Source organism: Podarcis muralis, chromosome 2 (assembly GCF_964188315.1).
Source record: "Podarcis muralis chromosome 2, rPodMur119.hap1.1, whole genome shotgun sequence".
Taxonomy (NCBI): domain Eukaryota; kingdom Metazoa; phylum Chordata; class Lepidosauria; order Squamata; family Lacertidae; genus Podarcis; species Podarcis muralis.
Genome location: NC_135656.1, coordinates 36,897,203 through 36,919,706, shown reverse-complemented (window position 1 = coordinate 36,919,706; position 22,504 = coordinate 36,897,203). Strand labels below are relative to the sequence as shown.

The 22,504-nt window shown below is 42.9% G+C and overlaps 1 protein-coding gene, 1 long non-coding RNA gene and 1 pseudogene across 12 annotated transcripts in view; 2 read left to right on the top strand and 1 right to left on the bottom strand.

Moving 5' to 3' along the window:
• The window catches only part of TNRC6C (trinucleotide repeat containing adaptor 6C), a 116,211-nt gene extending 109,794 nt beyond the window's left edge, over positions 1–6,417 (top strand). For all 10 annotated transcript variants that reach the window (XM_077924249.1, XM_077924248.1, XM_077924247.1 and 7 more), the window contains 3 exons: positions 2,645–2,715; positions 4,541–4,680; positions 6,057–6,417. In XM_077924249.1, coding sequence (XP_077780375.1) covers positions 2,645–2,715; positions 4,541–4,680; positions 6,057–6,417 — 572 coding nt within the window. The remainder of the gene's footprint in view (positions 1–2,644; positions 2,716–4,540; positions 4,681–6,056) is intronic.
• Positions 6,418–17,751: 11,334 nt separating this feature from the next.
• On the bottom strand, positions 17,752–22,193 carry LOC114590673 (ras-related protein Rap-1b-like; annotated as a pseudogene). The gene is made up of 2 exons (XR_013391837.1): positions 21,975–22,193; positions 17,752–19,602 (listed from the first exon to the last, which is right to left on the bottom strand). The product of XR_013391837.1 is annotated as a ras-related protein Rap-1b-like (transcript).
• A 9-nt stretch (positions 22,194–22,202) lies between these two features.
• LOC144326933 (uncharacterized) overlaps positions 22,203–22,504 on the top strand; it is a 33,929-nt gene continuing 33,627 nt past the window's right edge. The window contains exon 1 of the long non-coding RNA XR_013391838.1: positions 22,203–22,329. This is a non-coding gene — a long non-coding RNA (uncharacterized LOC144326933). The remainder of the gene's footprint in view (positions 22,330–22,504) is intronic.

Sequence of the window (22,504 nt, the reverse complement as noted above, 5' to 3'; positions counted from 1 at the left end):
AAAATTCGTGCAACCAGTCAGACGTGACAGTTCTCCCCAGAAAGTACTTTTCTCAGTAATTTCCTCTGTGGCAGGTGCATTTCTATGTGCTATTAGCAGTTGTGCTTTCAGTAATTCAGGATAAAAGCCATTGAAGACTTACTGGGGAATAAGCTCGGCTGAGGTTCCTCCAAGCCTGCAAACCCCTCTCTCTTCTGCATGAATGATAAGATCCACACTCAGAGAATGAGTTTGCTGTTGGTGTCCATGATTATATCATTTGGTATATAAGTTCATACCTATTTACCAAATCACTGCAAGTTACTGAAAGTGGTATTGATCCAGCTTTCTCTCTCTGCTCCCCCATATTTTTGTAGAGAAAATAATGCACAATTGTACTGCATATGCTAAGCAGAATTTTGTAAAACGAGGCATGTTACCCCATAAGGCAAAAACAGGCTACAAGAGAGTCTTGTTGAAACCTCAGACTGTAATGTAAGCAAGGGCTATACAGTTAAAGGCAAGAATGACTTAGGTTGTTTGTGCTGCAAATGGGACATAACTATCTTAAGCTTCTAGAATTCATGGAAAAGCAGAAATGAGATCAACATTTTGAAGAATGATTGCACCTATTTTGCCACTGTTTTCCTACTGGTTGTTCTGCACAGTCCTAATGGGAACCATGTTGATCTCCATGATAACTGATGCTAGTGCAAAATTAGTTGGAGGATCAGCACAAGTGGCACAGCTTGCTATAGCACAAAACAGCTATATTCGGAGATTTCAAAGATTCAGGCAAGCCATGATTGGGATGAGCAATCAGCTAGGAAGGAAGTGGAGTGGAAAGGGGACAGAAGTCCTGGATACTTGCTGAGTGGCGAGGGATCTTACACTCAAGTCCTGCTTGCCAGTTTCCACAGGCATCTGCTTGGGCACTGTGAGAACAGGATGCTGGACTAGATGGGCCCTTGGCCTGATCCAGCAGTCTTTTCTTATGATGGCTTTACTAGATTTGCTTTTTAAAAAAACTGCTAATGAAAATTCTTCAGCTGATACCATCACACCCAAATGTTCCTGCTAAGTGTGGGCCCTTAGTGCAGCGCCAGGCAGAATCCTCTGGAAAGCAATGCCAATTATTTGCAAAACTGTGCAAGTTAATTCTGAATGAAGGGAAGATGTGTAACTAAGGCATACATAGCTTCCCATAAGATGCAAAATCCATAAAAAGATTTCTCCCTGTCCTTACTTTATGATCCATTTATTTGGCTACTTCTGTTTCACACACCATACACTGTTTCAGATGGATTTCTTCACGTGTCACAATATTTATTGTTTTACCAGTAAGTGTGGAAATGAAATGCTCCCATCAACCCTTTGAAAAACACACATTATTAGCTTTTTATGAGCTCCACCTGGTGGCCAAATAACAAGGATTCAAATTTCAGCTTCAGTGCAGTAACCCACCTGACTTTGGAAGTCATGTGCCTTTTTAAAATGCTGCCATTTAAATGTCGAAGCAGTGCAGGTTCAGCAATTAACACTGCCTTAGTATAGAGCAGGGGTCTGCAACCTTTAAGACAAAAAGAGCCACTTGGACCCGTTTCCGAAGAAAAAACAACAACTGGGAGCCGCAAAACCATTGCGACATTTAAAACAAATATATCTCCGGAGCCGCGATCTGACAGTGGGCGGGAAGGTGACGTCGGGACGGTGCGTGACTAATGCACGCACTGCCCCCATGCGACGTCACAGCCAGTACAGCACCCGCCACAGTGAGGAGTGTCGGGGCGCACAATGCGCCTCCTCCCCTCGCTAGTATCCGCCCCGGAGCCACGGCCAAGATGTAAAAGAGCCACATGCGGCTCCGGAGCCGCGGGTTGCAGACCCCTGGTATAGAGGAAATAATGAACTGGAAATCTAGAGTTGAATTGCTTGCTTTAGTGTACATATAATGGGTGCTAGATGTCTGGATCACAGCTGGAAGATACGTTCTTAATCTGTTTCATTCATCCCGTGCCTTACATGGCATTCTGCTCTATGCAAGTACCCTGTCACATCACCTATTCAAATATGATAAGCTGGACTCCTGGGGCCTTAACTCGGCATATCTGAAAATCAGGAGGTGTGGAAGCAGCAATATCCTTTTGAAATTGCCTTCTGAGCATTTGAAACTATTGTCTTTAAACACAATCTTTAAAATCATGATCTGGCCATTTTGTAAAACAAAACTTGACAGATAACAGTGTCAAAGGATAACAACAGAAAAGGCCACAGGTTGCTTATCATGCCATTAAGCTCACCTCATAGTTACTGAAACATAGCATCACTGACTTTAGAGAGACATCAGTTCTGCAGTTTCCAGGGGGGTAACCTGCAGCAAAAAAACAGCAAAGATTCTTGTGGCACCTCAAAGGCTATTATTGCATTAGCTTTTATGGACTAGAGTCCACGTTATCTGATGCATGATGGTGGTATAGGTATTTACAGTACTGTCTCAGGGCCACTACCAAGAAAAAAGAGGTTAGTGGGCATTTGATAAGTCACCTCCTTATTAGGAATCCGTATAGCAGTTGTATTCCTCATGTTTGTGTCCTGCATGTTGTATAGCCTTCATTCAGTAAGTTGGGTTGGGCTCTCCATAATCTTTCCTTTCTTTGTGGTATAGGCTCAGCATGGAGTACTGACAGCTCAGGAAGAACAAGTAGCTGGCTGGTCCTCCGTAACCTCACACCCCAGGTAAGCAAAGTTCCCTGATTAATTCAGAAAATAGCTATGGGCTATTTGAGATATCAGGGAGATAAAATTTGGCATCCTGCTTCTAAATCCTCGTGCTGTATAATTGTCAGTGTTTATGACACTGCATTAGCACAGCCATTGGTGCATCCTGTCCTAAGCACTCAGGGTCCTGTACGTTTTAGGATTAGTTCACACCTAGAACCAAATGCAAATCCTCATTCTTGAGAGCCCAGTGTTTTTATATAGGGCTGCAAAGTTTGCTAAATTTAAAATAGAATCTCCTTACCCAGAAGTGAGCAAACTTCCAAGTTTGTGGGATCTGAGCCCAGATACTAGTTTTCAATAGTAGCACACAGTGCTTTCTCACCAAAATCCAATCCTAGTTTCTTCCCAAATTTTCTTCATTTCAGCAGCCCAATCTGAAAGGAAAGGTGGTTGCTATGGTTCAACCAAAGGGAGTCAGAATTCCTTAGTAATTACTGCAGATCACTCAGATCCTTTTGCCCACCCTATCCTAACCAATTCATTTTTTGGTTGAATCCTTGCAAAGTATATCGCATGAAGTAGGTATGAGCAATGAACACAAGCTGCCTTGAAAATACAGAGTTCTTCCTCCTGCTTTTGCAGGTTTCATTGTCAAATGTAAAACAGGGCCATCAGGTAATGCAGAAATGCGATCTTAAAAATAGTGGGGACATCAAATGATTTGATACCCAGAAATATACAAGGTTGTCTTTCAGTAGCATGGCTATTGGTATACGTTACAGAAAGTGTACTATTTCCCCTGATGGCTTTAGGTGGTCTATGGAAGCAGTAAGAGCAGCTATCTGACCTCCTAGTGGTGCAGCTATAAAACATTTGCAAACTTAAACAAGGTCTGGTATGGTTTCAGATTGGATGGGGAACTGTGTGTTGAGATTCCTGCATTGCAGGGGATGATCTTTGGGATCCCTTCCAACTCTACAACTCTGTGACTCTGTATGAGAAACTCACACATCCACTTTTCCATGTAATTACTGAAGAAAGTCACCACTCGGTCCCATATGGAAATGCATGGCCACCAGAAATGGGGTTCAGCTCAGCCACCTGCCCATGCAGGAGATACACAACTTTCCTCTTCAGTTGCAGGAGAAACTGTAGTCTTAGTATAGTGAGTCTGCCCTAACTGGAAAAAAATCTTAGCCATCTTTAGATGTGGATGGGCCGTGTCACCCTCCCAACACCAGCATCACTGCTCCTTACCTGGACAGTGCAGAGTAGGACAGAGCTGTGCAGGTGCATCAGTGGAGCCATTCCAATGTTCCCACTGGTGTGCCTGTGCAGCCCAGACCTGGCCACTGCCCCCCCATCCTGGTAAGTGGCAGCAGAGCTGGTGTCAGAAGGGCGGCACCACATCGACCACTCCGGGAAATAATTCACTCTGGGAAATAATCTTAAACAAGTTCCCTGACTCAGAAGATGCATAGCATTAGCAACCAGATCAAATGCTTTACGTTAAGACAAGTCTGATTAAAGTCTTATTTCTCTTTGGGTTAATGGGGTAATTAAGCAATCCTACCAATTAAAGCTTTCAGATTTAATGAACATGACCTCAAAATACTTGGCACAGAGGCTTTACAGAAACAGCTTGAGTGTAGCTATGCTGATATCGGGGAGCAGGCAGAAAGAGAAAGAAGTGGGTGTGAGTTCTCTTGTTGTACTGGATCTCCAGAGAGAATGTAAGTGAGTGCAGTTAAGTTTTGGAGAAAGGCTAGATAAAACCAATGTGCTGCAGTTGCTCATGACGCCTCTAAATCAATCTCATTTGTGCTCCTTTTCCAATTAGATTGATGGCTCTACACTGCGTACTCTATGCTTGCAGCACGGTCCTCTTATTACATTCCATCTGAACCTGACTCAAGGGAATGCTGTGGTTCGATACAGTTCCAAGGAAGAAGCAGCGAAGGCCCAGAAATCTCTGCATATGTATGCAATCTATTCAGTATTTGCTGTGGTTCATATGTGACCTCTGTGTCTTAGTTTGGTGTGTCTGTAAGAGCAGAAGCAGAAGAACTGAATAATGAAAATTAAGCTGTGAGATTTACATGAGCAGGGCATTAAGTGAAAAGTCATGATACAGGATATGCCTATAAAAACTGGCAAATTCCAAAAGAGGTAGATTTGCTCTTACTTAGGACTCCCAATTCCATTCACCAGCAGTCCCGAAGCTTCTGCAGCTTTTATCCTGCACTGAATTAAAAATCAATAAAAATAAGTTTAACATTTTAATGTTTGCAGTAACCCACACTGCATTCTTAAATGTGGGTTGGTGAGGAGGAAACCTAGAGACATGGTAGATCAGTCTCAGCTTTGGATATGGAGTACTTTTGCAGCATTTCATTATGTAAGGCCAGAAGTAGTGATTAGAGTTAATTAAGAAGAAGAATGGTAGTCTCCACCCCTTGGCTTCCTGTGTGTGAAGATAGGGACTGGAAAAATGATTTCTGAGGCCACAGAGGCATGCAATTGAAAGCAGTACTCTTGCCCAGTACATTTCCTAGGGGAAGAAGGCACATGAGGAGGGTCTCTTCCAGGTGAAATATTTGTTTCCCAAACACAGCCTAATGCCTTTCCCTCCCTCTCAGCTTTTGCATGGTACCTCTTGTCAACCACACTACCAAAGCAGCTCAGGAGGAGAAAAGTGGATGGACACACACTTGCATACATGTGGAATATAATTATGAGGATCTAGAATAAACCCATGATTTTGGTATTTGAACAAGCAACCACAAGCCTTAACCAAAGGCCATGGATTGAAAAATAATAGCCACTTCTGTCTTTGAGGAGACAGCCTGCTATCCAGCATCACCTTCCAGATGTTTTGGACCACAGTACCTGTCAGCCCCAGCCTGCATGGCTGCTCTGCCTAGGGCTTATACAAGTTGTCGTCCAAAGCATCTGGAATTCTGGTCCAAAGAAATGGGTTGTGGAAAGGTTGTCTATCATCTGAAATATATATTCTGAACTCTACAGAAGTCTATATATTCAAAACAAAATAAAGTATGCAAAATAAATGTGTGTGCGCTTTATATGCTACGTGCATCCATAGATTTTCTTGGTGCAGTGAGCTTCAAGCCCTGCTTTTTCATACGTACATCTAGCATTCCGTCCACTGAGTGATGATTGCAGAATATAGATAATCATACATTAAAACAGAAATAATAAGGATTGATTTGTTAGATTTTCATAGCATTGGGTTTCATAACAGAATATGAAAGTAGCCTGAGACAAATCCCCCTCTCTGAGCCCAGGTAAGAGTGTGGTTTACCTTTGAGCATCTCTGTGTCTTTCTCTGTTTTCAGGTGCGTTTTGGGGAACACTACCATCTTGGCCGAGTTCGCTGGAGAAGAGGAAGTGAACCGTTTCTTAGCACAAGGCCAGCCACTGCCCCCCACCTCCAGTTGGCAGTCCAACACTGGAACCACTCAGACACGTTTGGGCTCCACAAGCAGCTCACACGGCATGGTGCGCAACGATGCAGGCCACTGGAATACCCCCTGCCTAGGTGGCAAAGGGAGCAGTGACCTGCTCTGGGGCGGGGTCCCTCAGTACTCAAGCAGCCTTTGGGGTCCACCCAGTTCCGATGACGGCAGGGTTATTGGAAGCCCAACGCCTTTGAATACTCTGCTCCCAGGTGACCTTCTCAGCGGGGAGTCCATCTAGGACACCAGAGAAACAAAATGGAAGTAACAATCATCAGCACTAAAGGAAAATAATGGTAACCCTTTCCAGTCCAGGGCATCGCGAAGAATCCAGCTTTAATAGATCAGACTGGCAGCCCTTTTTTTTAGTACCTCTGTCCAATATCGACTATGAAACTCTGCCGAAGTCCTTGTGAACTGTTAGTGCAACAGTATGGGCTCCCTTTGGTCAGTGTCACGTGCTAATGATAGGTTTTATGTGGGTTTTTTTCCAATGGCTTTTTAATTTTGTTTTTATGTTTGTATGGTGTTTTTAAATACGTATAAAAGCTGCTTAGACTAGTTCTATCATGAAGGGCACTTTTCAGAATTTGGGCTGGAAAGGGTTATTTTATCAACTGTGGGAGTCGGGGAGGGATGAAGGGGGGAGGGTTGTGAGAAAGCCTATTTAAAATGAGCCTGTGATAATTATGCACATTACCAGAGGCGGATCCAGTAATCAGTAGGGGATGGCATCCGACCAGCCCGTCAGCAGTCAGCAGCATAGGGGGGAACAAATCCTATGCCCCTCAGCTGTACGACTTGGATTGAGAGGTGGGGTGGAATATCCATGTCCACTACTCCCACGGGTCTTGCCTATGCACATTACACTTGTTTCATTACTTTTTTGTGTCATTGTTTTGTTTTTTAAACTCCCCCCAAAAAATAGTAAAAAAGAAGAAGGTTTTTTAAAAAAACATATCAAACATGCAACTATACTTGAATCCAGCAGGCCAATAACAAAATGTGAACACTTTCTATTATTACACTTCCAGGTCGGCACCAGAAAACAAAAGAACAGGCTCTAGGAATATTTTTGTTAAGTTCTTTCTTATACGTATGCATTGGGGAAAAAGATGGATAGATGTGTGAGCGTATGGACGTGTGTGCGCGCCAGTTGTACAACTGAACAAATTGTGTGACTTTTTTCCTTTCTTTCCCCTTCCCCACTTCTCAGTATATGCTTTTGATTTGCTATTTGGTCAAACGTTTAATTGTTATTAGCTTCTAACTTTGCACTGAGTGTCCACAGCCCTTCTTGTAGCTAATCCTACTTGTTTTTAAAAAAGAAAATTGAAAAAAAAAACTGATAGGAGGGGCTGGCGACAATTCACGTGTAAATGTTTACTCAAGGACTCTTACTGCATTTTAAAAAACTTACAGTGTGTATCTCTGGAGAATAATATGTATATCTACCTTTAGCAGCTTTTTATTGTGGACTAATGCAAGGAAATAAATACCGGAGTATTGCACCATTTTCCCCCCCATTCGGAATATAAAGTTTTAAAAAAGGAAAAAAGAAAAAAAAAACTTGTTGAACTGTGGCCATAAATACTTGTAAAGAGTGGATGGTTCCCTGCAAGCCGGAACGGAAACAAGCACTTGGACATAGGTTTTGACTGCTTTTGGAGGAGCCTACGGTTTCGGCTCCCACCTGTTTACAGACCTTTTTTTTTCCTCCTTCAAACTTTAAAATAAAAAAGGAATTGAAAAAAAAGAAAAAAAAATAGACTTCCATCATAAAGAAACCTATTTTCAGAATGAAGATATGCTACTTCAGAGCTCTGGGATTGAACAGTGTTTGTTGTTGTTATTGTTGTTGTTGTTGTTTATCCTTTTCTTTGGCCATTGCTGTGTACTCCTTTGTTGTTTTTTCCTCCTCTTCGTCAAGAGTGGCGAAAAATATTGTGATCACTATCTTGCACATGGTGGAAGATGTCTCAGGAAAGCCGGGTTTCCCGAGGAGCAACTCCACACCATTTCATGTATTTTTTAAACCCAACTCCTAGCACTGAAGATATTATTAAAAAACAAAATGAAAAAAATAAAAATAAAAAGACAGTAAGAGAAGAAGAAAAATACCTAATCTAATGTGTAGCAGTTACATATTTACCAAATAATGGACTCAAAAGAAATAGATGTTTGAAGAGTGCTTTATATATTAAAAATTGCTTTATGTTTAAAAATGATCAATGTTTTTGATTGTTTTGAAAGGAAGAAAGACAATGGAATAACATACCCTTTGAGTATGTTTTTAAAAATTATATGAACATTGTGCTCCCTGCCTGCTTGGATCAGGAAACTTGTGCATTACATTTTTTGTTTTGTTAAAGATTAGCTTTTTAATGGTTTTGTCCAATTAAAAAGGGTCCTGCAAGATTGCAAATCAACAAAAGCTGGTTTTCTAGAGGATCATGAACTATGCACAGATTGGGTTCCAGACTTGTGTTTTCTCAAGTTTTCGTAGTGTATTTAGCTGAATACCCTTTTCTCAGAGTGCTTGCATCTCATTGTCATTACACGCACTCTACATATGTATTGTGTATATATATCTCTCTCCCTTAATACACACACAGACACACAGACACACACACATTATATTTATATATATATAATACATATGTGCCTATGTGCGGATTGAAATAGTCAATACAATTTTCCATGCTGAAGCTTAGTAATGAGTTGTAGAAAAAGAACTCCTGATCATTTAAAATTGGGGATGGACATAAGAAAAAAAGCAAATACATCCTGTTGAACTTTTTTTTTTTTTTTTTTGGCCTTCTTTCATTTTGAATTCAAGATGTCTGTAACTCTGAGATGAAAAGATAAAAAAAAAAAAGTTTGTGGCTTTTAATGTTATTTCTCCTCATAGAATGTGATTGTTAAAAACATGCACCAGAAGTTGCTTTCAAGAGTACGAAGATTCTTTGAAACTTAATAAACTGCAGTTTTTCTTGGCTGTTAAGATGACCGTGTATTTTTCTTGTGTACAAAGATGACTGTTAATTCTAGCTTTGATCACAGGGGTTTTTGTTGTTGTTGTTGAGGGCATTTTCAAGGCTTTCCACATTCATACATGTGCAACCTGCAAATATCTGAAGTGATTAAAATTTCACCCTCCATATATGTATACTTTAATTTACATGCTATATTCCAGTTACAGATTGTGGACTTGTGGCTTGCAATTGCCTACTCTTGCCATTTGTATCTGATAGCTGTCCTCTTAATCTTTCTGACGTAATATAGGAATGCATTTTATATGAAACAGTTATTGTATTTTTGTTAAAATGCTACATGCCTGTTTTTGTCTTTTACAATACCGTGGAACAAATTCTAGAACACTCCTGCAGTTGTGATGAAATAAGAGGCAGAATTCAGAGTACAGTGATACCTCAGTTTAAGAACAGTCCTGTTTATGAACGATTCCGTTTACGAACTCTGCAAAACCGGAAGTAGTGTCCCGGTTTGCGAACTTTACCTCAGTGTACGAACGGAATCCGGATGGTGGAAGGGCACTGGCGGCAGGAGGCCTCATTAGGGAGAACGCCTCATTAGGGAAAGCGCCATTAGGGAAAGTTTAAGAATGGTTTCGGTTTAAGAACTGACTTCCGGAATGGATTAAGTTTGTAAACCGAGGTACCACTGTATACCCTCTGCAAACAAACCCAATTTTGTCATGCTTCTGAGCCACCCTTCCGTTTGCCTCAGTATTATTGGACCTCTTGAGAACAAAGACATTCACATGTAGAATTGAAAAGTAGTGAGCAGAGAGACTATAATCACAGTCACAAGACAGTGTTTCTGAGCATTCATTTATGGTAAACTAATACCACCTTTATTTTTCTTCTCTTAATATTACAATTCTTTTAAGAGCCTTATTCCCCTAATCCCTATTTTAATCTTTATCAAATTTGCCTGCCTCTAATGGTTTCAAATAGTAACTTTCTGTAAGAGGGAATAGCCTTGATTGTGATGCACTGAGACCACAATCCTTTACATAGTTAACTGGGAATAAGTTCCACTGAATTTAGTGGGGATTACTTTTGAGTAGAAGGCACGCGGGTGGTGCTGTGGGTTAAACCACAGAGCCTAGGACCTGCCGATCAGAAGGTCGGTGGTTCGAATCCCCGCGACGGGGTGAGCTCCCGTTGCTTGGTCCCTGCTCCTGCCAACCCAGCAGTTCGAAAGCACGTCAAAGTGCAAGTAGATAAATAGGTACTGCTCTGGCAGGAAGGTAAACGCTGCTCTGGTTCGCCAGAAGCAGCATAGTCATGCTGGCCACATGACCCGGAAGTTGTACACCGGCTCCCTCGGCCAATAAAGCAAGATGAGCGTCGCAACCCCAGAGTCAAGAGTTCCTTTACCTTTACCTTACTTTTGAGTAGACATGTACAAGCTTGCATTTTAAGGCAGTTTACACTTTGAGAGGCATAGATCTATTTGGACAAGAGTGGGCTTTCTAATAACTGGGGCCCCAAATAATTATTAAGCAAGACTTTTCTTACAGCCTCTGCAAGTCAGCGAACAATGCATCACAGAGCAAGTAAGCGATAGCGTTTTGCACAAATGAAACTTCTTTTGGAGCCACCCTTTAGTTCCTTGAAGGAAAGGTAGGATATAAGTGAATCAATAAATGTAAATAATATCTGACAATGGGGGAAAAATGGCATTGTTTTCAGAAAATCAGTACATTTATAGGCAGATGTTCCCACTCACCCTCATAGACCAGAGAAAAATGCAGATCTCCAGTGTTTCAAATTGAGTTTCAGGGCTTCTGCTGATGGGGTTTTTTACGTGAATCCTGCCAAAAGTATATGCATATTTAAATAAGTATATGTAATTTATGGGAATCTGTGTTTGCATGTAAATGCTGCTAAGATCGGAGCTTCAGAACCCTTTAAATGTGACTGATCTACACAGAATCCTGTACAGGTATTTCACACATTCTGAGCATCTCATTTAAGTGGGGCCTGAAGGTGCTTTCCAGTGACTGCTAAAGGTTGGCGAGCTTTTCCCCCCAACATGGAGAAGTGGTCTGTGGTCTCTGATTATCTGTGGAGTCTAGTGCAGCACAGAGAAACAGGAAGCAGTGCAGTCTTGGGTTTCACCACATGAGTGGAAACTACAGAGCACTAAAGTATTTTTTTAAGTAGCTAATGTGTGGTTATTAGGTTTCATGAAGTGGGCTAATAGTAAGATAAGTTGTTTACTGAGAAGAAAAACAACATGCCCCTTCAGAATTTCAACATCCATTAAATTAATGGTCAAAAAATGAAAAGAAAACTAAGGTAGAATGCTTATTGCAACACATAGTAGACAATCCACTGCCACAGGATGGTGTGAATCACTAGCATAAATTGGTGTCTAATGTATTTGAGAAGTATATGATGGTGCCTATTGCCTGTAAGTCTAAAAGTGCCAGCAGTTAGAAATGGGCTTTTTCTTAGCTGGTGATAGATAGATACTGCTTGCTATCAAACGCCACTTGTGAACTTCCCTCTATACAATTAAGGCAGTATTTGTCTCAAATAGGAACGATGAGCTGTATTAGCATCATCCAGGATGGCTTCTAGTGTTCCTATGAAAAGTTGTCAACTTTAGGGGCAGTTTGGAAGTGTTTAATGTATCTGGAGTACACTTCCTGTCCCCCTTTGAAGGAGAGGTGTGCAAAACGCCCCCTTTTGGATCAGAGTGCCACTAGGGTTTAACAAATTATGGCATCTAAGGTTTAACAAATTATCAAGGCATAAGGGCTTCTGGACTACAGTCAACTTTGGATGAATGAAGTGTTCTCCTGAGTTGCAGGTATGTATATACATATGTTTGGGTGGAGGATTTTAAAAAGTGTGGTCAAGGGGAAATGAACTGAGGTAAAGTACAGGCAGTGGTAATTAGGGACTTGTGAATTGCCACTGTTAAATACACTAGTTCATGAAAGCTTGTTCCATAATAAATTGGTTAGTTTTTAAGGCACCACAAGTCTCTTTGTTGTTTTTTTCTGCTAAAGGAGAACACATCTAAATCTCTGGAAATCTTGAACTACTTGGGTACCAAGCCACCTGTAGAAGCAGGTCCAGTTGCAGCCTTCTGGGGGTGGAGGGGAAGAGATACGTCCCATATTCAGTGTTCTTTGGACTAGCCATCAAACAAGTTTCATGCTGCTAAATCATAGGGAGGTAACAAATTATTTTCAATGCCTCTGTTGAGTCAAGACAGTGGGGCCCAAATGCCTTTTATATCAGAATCATAACAGTAAATTGGCCTCTTCTGACCACCCGAGCAAAGCCTGAAGAGGCAACAGAGAGCCCACACTATAGCAGCTTGTCCCACATGTGGCTCAGCATACTCAGATAAACTAGCTTCATGTTCCAGGTTTTGGCTGTTAGGTGCAAAAACTTCCCATTGTCAGGCTTTCTAGCTCTGACTGTCTTTAGCTATGTGTGCAGCAAATTTCAACATTCTGGGTGATCTGAAAAGACATTGCACTTCATATCCCATTTTTTGAAATCCGTTTTTAACAGATCCATTTTTTTAAATTTATTTCTGGTAGGACAAAATATGTAAAACATTTCAGTCTGCAACATCATGATATACCCTAAGTTATCCCATAAATGAGGCCTGAATGTCTATATTATTCTCACCCACACTTCACCATAAGGTCTTAGTACCGGTTGCAGCAATTTAAAAATACAATATTAAAAACATAACAGAACCCGGCTGCTTAGTTCACATTAATAAAGAATATGGTTCTTTTCCACAAACCTCCTAAACCTACACTTCCCCCAGCTTCCTTTTTCTCTGTCCATAGCCTTTTCTGCTACATAGCCCTTAGCATCTCTACGACTTGTACCCATTTCCCATTTTTCAAACTTCTTCCAAAAGCTAGATCCCATGCAAAGTTTTAATTCCAGCCAAAACCATCTTTCTTTCAGAGGGTGGGAGTCATCTAATGAGTCTCATCAACAGAAGCCCTGAACAAAATTAGTTTTTTTTGGGGGGGGGGGAATCCTTGGGACAGTGTGAGAGGGGGGGGGGGGTTGTTCCTTTTGAACAAGCTGAAACATGCTGATGAAATGGTTGCTGGTTGCCTTAGCACAGCACTTTAATTCCTTCCAGATAATCTACATTCAAACAGTCTAACAGCTAAGTTTACTGATGAATTAGAATACTCTTGAACATTCTGTATCATCACACCAGTTCAGCCAATCAGTGCCATAGGCTTCACTACTACAGACAGAGTGTAATGTTCTCAGATCATGTTGTTTTTGTGTTTTATTATCAGACTGAATGCTACAAGCAATTTCTTTCCAATCTCAAGATTATATACTACAGTATACAAAATTTGGATATATAAAAGTGCTCAGAATGAGAACAGGATAGGAAGAGACAAGCTGCATTAATTCTGCCTTAGTTCCCCTCTTGTAGAAAGAGAAATATTAAAGACTATCTCAGAGATGGTGGAACAAACAAATGAGCTGAACTTGCAAAGCACTCCGCATACTTAAAGAGATTGCAGGTATAAAGGTAATCATATCTGCACACCGTGGCTGAAGACTTAATCATGTTTTTTTTAGCTAGTTCTGTCCTTTAATTTACACATTTTTGTGGTTATTATGTAAATGTACATCCATATAGATGTGCTCGGTGCTATTTTTTTAGAAAAAGAAGTGCCAAACTCGCCACGAACACCTCCCTTGTTCTCTTATAATGGCAATGGTGCCCACCTGAGAGCTGCTGGAACTGAGTTCTGGTGAGTTCCGGCTGAAAAAAGCTCTGCATGTGCTAACTGAAGCATGCCAGGGTTTGCCATGGTTGGGGACCTGCCAAAGCCTACTCCACAGAGGGTCTCCTACGGAGCACCAGAGCTGCCTGTCTCTGCTGCTGCTGCTGCTCTTCTTGCCGTTCCCACCAGCTCAATCCCTCCAGCCCAGAGGAGCAGGCCAAGTGAGCAGAAGGCCTGTTTGCACGAATGGCCTTTCTCTCTGGACCCAGAGGCAGAGAAAGTAGCTGGCTGCGGGAAGGAGAGGAACCTCTGATGCATCAAAGCCTACTGATTAAAGCAGGGGTGAGAAAATGCAAGTCTGGAAGGGAGTGCCTGTTTCCAGCTATGGCTGGTTCAACAGCTTTGGCTCCTTTTGGACAGAGATGACTTGGCTATGGTACTCCATGCTTAGGCAACTTCCAAAGTGAACTATTGCATTGTGCTTTATGGTGACTAGGAAACTTCAGCTAGTCCAAAACTTACCCCTGATGATGACTAGGAACTGGTCCAAAACACAGTGGCCAAGTTACAGGGGAGCGGTTCCTTTTATAATTCATATAACAGCTGCATTTTGCTATCAGTTCATTTCTGGGCTCAACTGAAAGAGTTCATGGTAGTGTTTAAAGCCATAAATGGCTTACGCCCCAAATGTCCAAAAGACCACCTCCTTCCCTACAGATGCATCCAGGTGTTAGGGGTGATGGTGGTCCAAGATAGGGCATTCTTTGCAGCAGCTCCTATGTTCTGCAATTCCCTCCCCACAGAGGTGTGGCTAGCATGTTCACTACACAGCTTGGTCTTTGACATCTGAGATGTTTGTTTCCAGGACCCATCCTATTTCTTGTGATGGTGATGCTGCACCTGACATGCAGCTCTCACCTGTGGCTCCTAGTAGCTGTCAGCATTCGAAAGCAGCCACACCCCAGAAACAGCTTCAAATGGCCAGCTAAACCAGGTGAGGGTAGCCATGGGTCTGAAACCCTCGTTGAGTTAGGGACTTCCCCTGCATTCAAAGACAGGCGCTGGCAGATTGAGTGGCCAAGATCAGTACTGGGTCCAGTGGTCAAGAAGGTGGTTTCTACACATGCTATAGAGGGAAGTGAGGGGCAGATGCAGCTTGACAACATGGGAAAGTAGCCCATGTTATCTAGAAGAAGGAAAACTGATCCTAAACCTCTGTTCCCTTGCAAGAGATCTTCTAGGGAAGAAAGGAGCAAACCCTACACACGTCTGGGGTGGAGTCTCTAAGATGGTTCGCTGGCACCTTATATGCCTCCTTCAAGCAACTCCTGCAGCCAGGCTGGTGCCAAACATACTGCTCTGCTTTCCTATGGACAACATAAACGAGGCTAAGAGGGGGGTCTTGTCATCTGGGCAACCCATATGTGGGGAAGTCATTTTGGTGCTGCTTATGCAGTGGTTTGTGTTCACCCTGGGAGGCACACTCCATTGTCTCTCAAGGCAGATGGCCGTCAACAACTGTCAGAGATTTGTGCTAGCACAAGAGATGCTACTATCTATTCTAAAACGATCACAAAAATCTGAATTGGTCTTCTAATGATATTGGGGAAACTAACAATTTCAGATAAAGCCAGCAGAGGGTGTAGTTGACTTGAGTTTTATGTCGTCTCCACTTTCTGACCTAATAAAGCATGTTTGTGTGTATGAGAGAGAGACTGACACGCCTTTTCTCTTGTTAATTTAGGAAGGAAAGGCAACCAAGGATTGCTCACAGTCATGGCTGAAATCAGTACTCAATATATTAAAAGAGGGAAATCAGGTTGTTTGTTTAATTGGTGTATTTCTACATTTCTCATGTACTCTAGGGAGTAAAATCCTGAAGAAAATGGATTTAATGCACCACTGACATAAAGCTGCAGTTGTGGGAAGCAGGTGTTATGTGCCTTCTTCCTCTATAGTAAGGAGCCACACCAAACCCCCCTTCAGCACGGGTTAGGGAAAACAAAGCAAAACAATCCTCAAACCTGGGAGATTTTTCTCTCACCTGTCACTGTGTTGGGTTCAGACAAATCTCCTCACTGTCACATGTGGTACAATATGGACACATTTGACTATGCTGCAGAACGCATTCCAGACGGATCAGACACCCCCCACCATGTTGAATGTCAGGTGCTTGGCAAAGACTCTTCTATTTCAGAAGGCATTTTAAGTAAGTTGTACTATGCCTATTTGTTGAATGTACATTTTCATTTGACCTTTTCGATTTAAACATTGTAGTATGGATCACTTTGTTGATGGTTGTGTAAACCACTTTGTGACCATCTATGGTGAAAAACAGTCTGTAAATATGGAAAGTAAATAAATGTGTTTGGGGATTACCAAAATACATAGATACTCAAGAACCTTGGGGTTTGTTTTTTAATAAAAAAAATACCATTTACCTAGAGCTATTTAGATGGAGGGTAGGCAGGCAGTTTTTTTTAAAACAGCAGCAGCTGCTAGAATGTTTGGCTAATAAAGTTTCAGGAAATTGTGTTGATAGAACTGTCTGGGTCACATTTATGCAGATTCAAATGCTCACCAACAGCACAGAAAATGCAAGGGAAGCGGTGTTACCAGATCAGAGCAAGAGTCTTTCTTCCACCAGGATTCTTTGATTGTGGTTACTCCCAGATGCCTTCAAGAAATAATGATAGCACAGAGCTCTAACACAGGGATGGGGAACCAGTGGCCCTCCAGATGGACCACAACACCCTTCTTCGCAGAACACTGACTTTGCTCTCTGGGGCTGAGGGGAGTTGGCATCCAACAATGTCTAGAGGGCCACAGTTTCCTCACTGCAGCTCAAAAAGAATAATCCCACCCTTGCCATTGCCTGCCTTGCACCTGAATGCTCAAGGGAGAACTTTAAATGAGGAAGAACATTGTATTTCAGAGTTCCTGATATCCTTATTACTCCTAAGCTCAGTGTCTGTTTTTAGCCAGCTACAGAAAAGTTTGGCTTCAAAACATTATCAGATGCCAACAGATAGCCCCATATTGCACCTTAACTTAGGAGAGCTACATGTGTAGCGTTGCAGTCGGGCAAATTAATGGCAGCTTCTTCTCAACCTTTGGGCTAAATTGCATGTAGTATATGACAAAATCCCCAGCCGTCTCCTTCCCTCCACCTTTACTTGCATTAATTTTCAACATATCTGTAGTTTTATTTCACTACATGAACTGTCATTCCACAGCACATCATCCCTTTCTGCTGTAACACAACAAATGACATTTATTTGCTTCCCACCTTGGAAGCACTTGAGTGGCTGGGTGGATGCTATTAATTTATCCACCACCTTCAAGTTGCAGCCCTATGCACATCAGTCACAAGTACAGTCCACGGAAATCAATGGTACAAAGTTCCCAGTAAATGAATCTAGGACTGGAGTGATAATGTGCAATGTTTCTCTCAAAACAGCTCTGTAAGAGAGATCATGAATATTCCCATTTTGTGAAAGCCCAGCTGAGAGGGACTGACCTGGCTAAGCTTATGAGTATATGCCTCAGGAGGAGTTTGAGCCATGGTCTCCTAGGAACAAATCTGACAATATTGCCCCCAGACTACAGTGTCTGTCATAAAAACCACGAGAGCATAAAAACCTACAGAAACTCAGCAGGGTGGCTGTCCTACAAAGATATGAAGGCAAAGGCATAAAGCAGAACATGGGAGCAAGAGAGGCTATGTAACGACCGAGTGACAAGAACTTGAAGTGTGGCTTGTTTTCCAATCACAACCCTCGCAGCAATATAAAATAAACAACACTCTTTTGGGTGGTGTTTGAGTTTTCTTTTATTAGTTACAACCCTTGAAAAGCTGGAAATTAAAATCATACCTACTCAGGCACAGACTGGGTGACATGTATTTCTTTCCACAATGCAGAGGTGCTTCAGACAATGGTGAGCTCAGTTTAAACAAAGTCTGCACAAAAGCACATGCATGCAAATGGTCAATGCACACATTTGAAGCAAAACAAAAAACAAAACCCACTGTTTTGGGGGGAGGCAACACACACACTGGATGTTCAATAGGCACCAAAAATGTCTTTTCTTTCCCATCTTCAAGCATACCGTGTCTGTTCAGTCACTCAAAACACAAAGAAATCAATGCAAAGGGGAAAGATAAGTAGGTGTCCCAGGAATTAAATGTTTCCTAGAGGAGTCCTCAAATTCTTGCCTTCTAAGTTCATGCTATGGACCTTGTCAACATCAGCCATGTTGCCTCAAAAACTGGTCTGTTCGGCCATTCATCCTTCACTCCTGGGGCATCCACTTCCATGACTTAAGGGACATATCTTCCAATTTATACAATAACAGCTTGGATCCGCAGAACAGGCCAGAATTAGAGACATTACACTGTGCACAGCATCACAGGCTTCCCAATTCTTGGGCTGCAACTCAAAATCAAATGCACAAAATGGGCACAAGCATTGGTGACTTTGGGGCACTAAAGCTGAAATTACTATGTCACAACGACAAGCCATCAAGGTTCACAAACAGCTCCTGAGCCCCAAAATGACAGAGTGCCACAGTGCTGTTGTGGCAGGTGCAACCTGATCTCTAAACACAGGTCACCAAAGTTCTCAAAAACCCATGCAGCTATCATTCTCGCATAGTTCAACAGACAGTACAACTATTGGCTTTGTTCATGGGGGGCCGCAGTGGGGGCTCCTTAGGGAAGGTCTCACGTCTCCTGCGGAGGGCAGGGCTCAGCCGGCTGGGCAGGTTGGCTTGATGAAGCAGCTCCCGGAAGACCTCCACCACGTTCTCATTCTCCTTAGCAGATGCCTCCAGGAAACGGCTGTTCCAGTCAAGCTCCACCAAGGAGAGGGCGTCCTCGGGCAATACCTGTCTAAGCCCACCGGCTTCTGCCTTATTGCCCACCACTACGATGGGAGGGAACTTGTCCTCTTTCAGCTCTAGGATCTCCTCGTGCAAAGTCTTCACACACTCAAAGGACTCTGCATCATCCACAGCATAGATCAAAGCGAAGGCATCACTGTTCTGAATGGAGAGTTTGCGCATCGCTGGGAAGGAGTAGCTACCACTGGTGTCCAGAATCTCAACCTTGATGGTGGCTCCACTCACCTCAAACTCCTTGGTGTGCATCTCCTCTACTGTTCGCCGATGCTTTGGCTCAAAAGTGTCCTGCAAGAAGCGCCGGATCAGGGCCGTCTTGCCGACCCCAGCTGCACCCAGAAACACTAAGCGCACTTGGCTCTTCTCCTTCACTGCCAAAGACATGGTGTTGTGCCTGTCTGTGTGGAAGTGTTGGCTTGGGTGGAGGGGGAGACAAGTCCTCAATGTGTGATGAAGCAATGTGTGCCTGGTCTTTATGTGACCCGGCTTCAGAGAGCAGCGTCTCCTTCCCCAGTAGCTCTGCAAGTTCGCCTCCACACTCTTTGCTCATCAACTTCTCCCGGCTGAATTGCTGCTGTGTGCACAGCATCCCAGCTCATCTTTCAATTTATTTACACTCCCTCCTGCCACACTGCACACACACACAGTCTCGACTGTCTCCTCCAATCTCTGCTGTGGGGAATATGTGTGGAGGGAGGAGTGCAGGAAATGAAGATGCTCTGGGCCAATCAGCTGAGCGCTGTCCTTGAAATCCATCCCCAGCACCTGGAGAGAGAGAAACTGCACTAGCAAACATCGAACACAGCTCACACCGCGACTGGTTACTAGAGAGAGCTTGGCTGCCTCTCAACTGCTTTGCATAATGCAAAGTATAACCACCTGCCCTTCTTGAAGACTGGCTCACATTAGAAGGCAAAAGCGTATTGCTCTCTGTAACTCCCAGAAGGTCCCCGGCTCTTTTTACTTCCCTCCGTTGGCAGATTGTACTGTAGGGCAGGGAGGGAGAGTTTAAATTCACAAACAAAATGTATTGGTTTTTCAAACCAAGCCACCACAGTTATTTGGGCCCCAAGACTTACAAAGAGGTGGGAAGAACTAAGGTAAGAATCAAATCTGCAGAGAGGGGGTGTTGATAAAGGTAAACTTTCATTTCGAAGTACAGACTTTTAAGTTTTTTAAAAACCAAACCAAATCCTGTCTAGTATTTGTAACAAATTCATAGCTCGAATGTTAGAGCAGGCTCTGCTTTTTGTATGCAAGGTGCGCTTAATTTGTCGCCAGAATCACGTATTTGTACAGTATAACCATGAGGTATTTGGAGGTCTTCTGTCCTATCTTCCTAAATTATGATGTGCAACCTGACTGCCCCCTCCCAGCCTTCCCACATCTGACCCCATGGAATTCCTTCATGTTCCTCATTAATTTAGCATCACACACATCTCAAAACAGCACCACTACAGGCTAACAACAGTGAAGGGCTCTGGTTTTCCGGGAGTAGACAGGCCCTGACCCAAACAAATTTCCTGGAGTCAGTAAATGCACCATGAATAACCAAAACCATCCTTCATTTTCATTGACTGTCCTTCCTGGAGGGACTCTAGGAAGCTGAATAAGGGATCCAAAGGCAGCCACTGTTAAACCAGTAAATTTCCACTTCAGCTTTTAACAACACAGGAAGCTGCCTTGCACCAAGTCAAAAATTTGGTCCATCTAGTTTAGTTTGGTCTGGCAGTGGCTCTCCAGGGTTTTAGTGTGCTGCCAGGCAGTTGTTTATTGTGAGATCGGTGCTGCTCATGTACACAATCCACATGATGTGATCAGCATCAAAATGTCAGCTCCTATTCCACCACCCAAATTTATTTCAGATTTACCCTTTCTGTATAAAACCCATTTTTTTTATAAAAAAGCTGCTGCCAACAATTTATTAGTGATGTCCAAATATCCAATTTGTAGTATTAATCTCTTATGTGGAACTGGAAGCATGCTCAGACAGGGGTCTTTCCAGGGGAGATACCAGGGACTGTCTGTGTTGCAGCACCCTCCAAGCTTTCAGTGCTTTTTTCAGTCCTGCTTTTCAGTTCCATTTCCACCACTACCTGAGGGCTGCTTTAATCTTTCCCCTACAAATATGTACAATGGTATAAAGAGTGGAGGATCCACGTGTACCAGTACATGTGATGATCACACAAGTGTTTGTTTTGCCACTAGTGGTTACTAGTGGTAGCACTTTTCCAACAAATAACTTGCATTACCTTCCCACATCAGTGTATTACACACATGCCACACTCTTGTAGATAATATGTCATGTGTGAACTGGCACCAAGTGAGTGGAGAGAGAGGAAAAGTCATATATTTAGCATATCTCGACTCTCATTACTGGAAGTGATAACCATTTCAAACAAAGCATGAAAAGGTGCTGTCAGAATTATAATTCACACAGTCACTGTGCAAAAAATGTCCACAGGCTAAGCCTACAGAAACCAACCCAGGAAGTCATCAAATTGTCTTGGTGAGAGAGCTGCCTAGATCTCACATTGTGTTTATGCTGCTTCTAACATTCCTGCTTCTTTGGGAAATAACATAAGATGCCCCTCTTAGACCTGTTCCACAGCTGGAGGCAGTGCTGCCAAATCCCACTTGTTCTGAAGATCTGTTCCACATTCCACAACAATCAACTCTCTTAAAAACAGATGGGCAACCACATCATCACACATACACATTGGTCTTCTCCACCTGCTGACTATTACATTACTCTTTAAAAATTATATCAACTATCTTCAACATGTGGATGGACCTGATTGCATTTTATTTTTTAAAAATAGAACAGCTGCAATGCAAAAGCGCAGGTGCTCTTAAGAAGCAACAGAGAGCTGGGCCTGAAACTTCAATACGGGTGCCTACAATAACAACATTTAGAAAACATATTCCCGACATCTCCCTCCCGAAAGCAAAAACGGGGAGCACCGTTTTACCAGGGCAAGTATTGAAATGTTGGGATTCTTCCATAAGAAACAGGGGAAGCAGGAGTGCCAACAGCTCCAAAACAAAAAACACCCATATAAGGCTTAAATCCGGCAACTCTACTGTATAGTGTACGTATACTGTGTATTTTTAGAGGTTGTGTTTGCTTCTCTCACCTTCTCTGGTAGCTGTTTGTACAACTCGGGTTTTGCACAGTAATAAAGCAAACGGCGCCCGCAGCTCCTGAAACGCTCTTTCTCACGAGGAGAACCAGCAGGCAGCCCAGACTCGGCAAGCAGGCAGGGCAAGGCGGGGAGGACGGGGCAGTTTCAAAGGGACACGGGGCAGACAGGAAGCGGCCATGTTTGCTGTGGGCCAGAAGGGAACTCACTTCCTGCCTCTTGCTTGGAGGCCTCTTGGAGAAGGCTGCTTCCTTTCCCGCTGCCTCTGCTTGGTTTGGCGAAGTCCCTTAGTGGAGGGAGCTCCCTTCCTCCCTGGAGGAGCTCGTTGCACCTCGACAGACGAAGAGGGGTAAGAGAAGAGGGGAAGAAGGGGGCCATTTTGTTTTCAGTTGGATTTGTGTCGCTTGGCTGTTCCCTTTGAAGTTGCGCATGGAGTGCCTATGAAATTGTGTACACGGTAGTGGTTGAGGTAGAAGCACAGCAGCTCACAGATCATGCTGATGCCTGGAGAACCCTAATAGTAG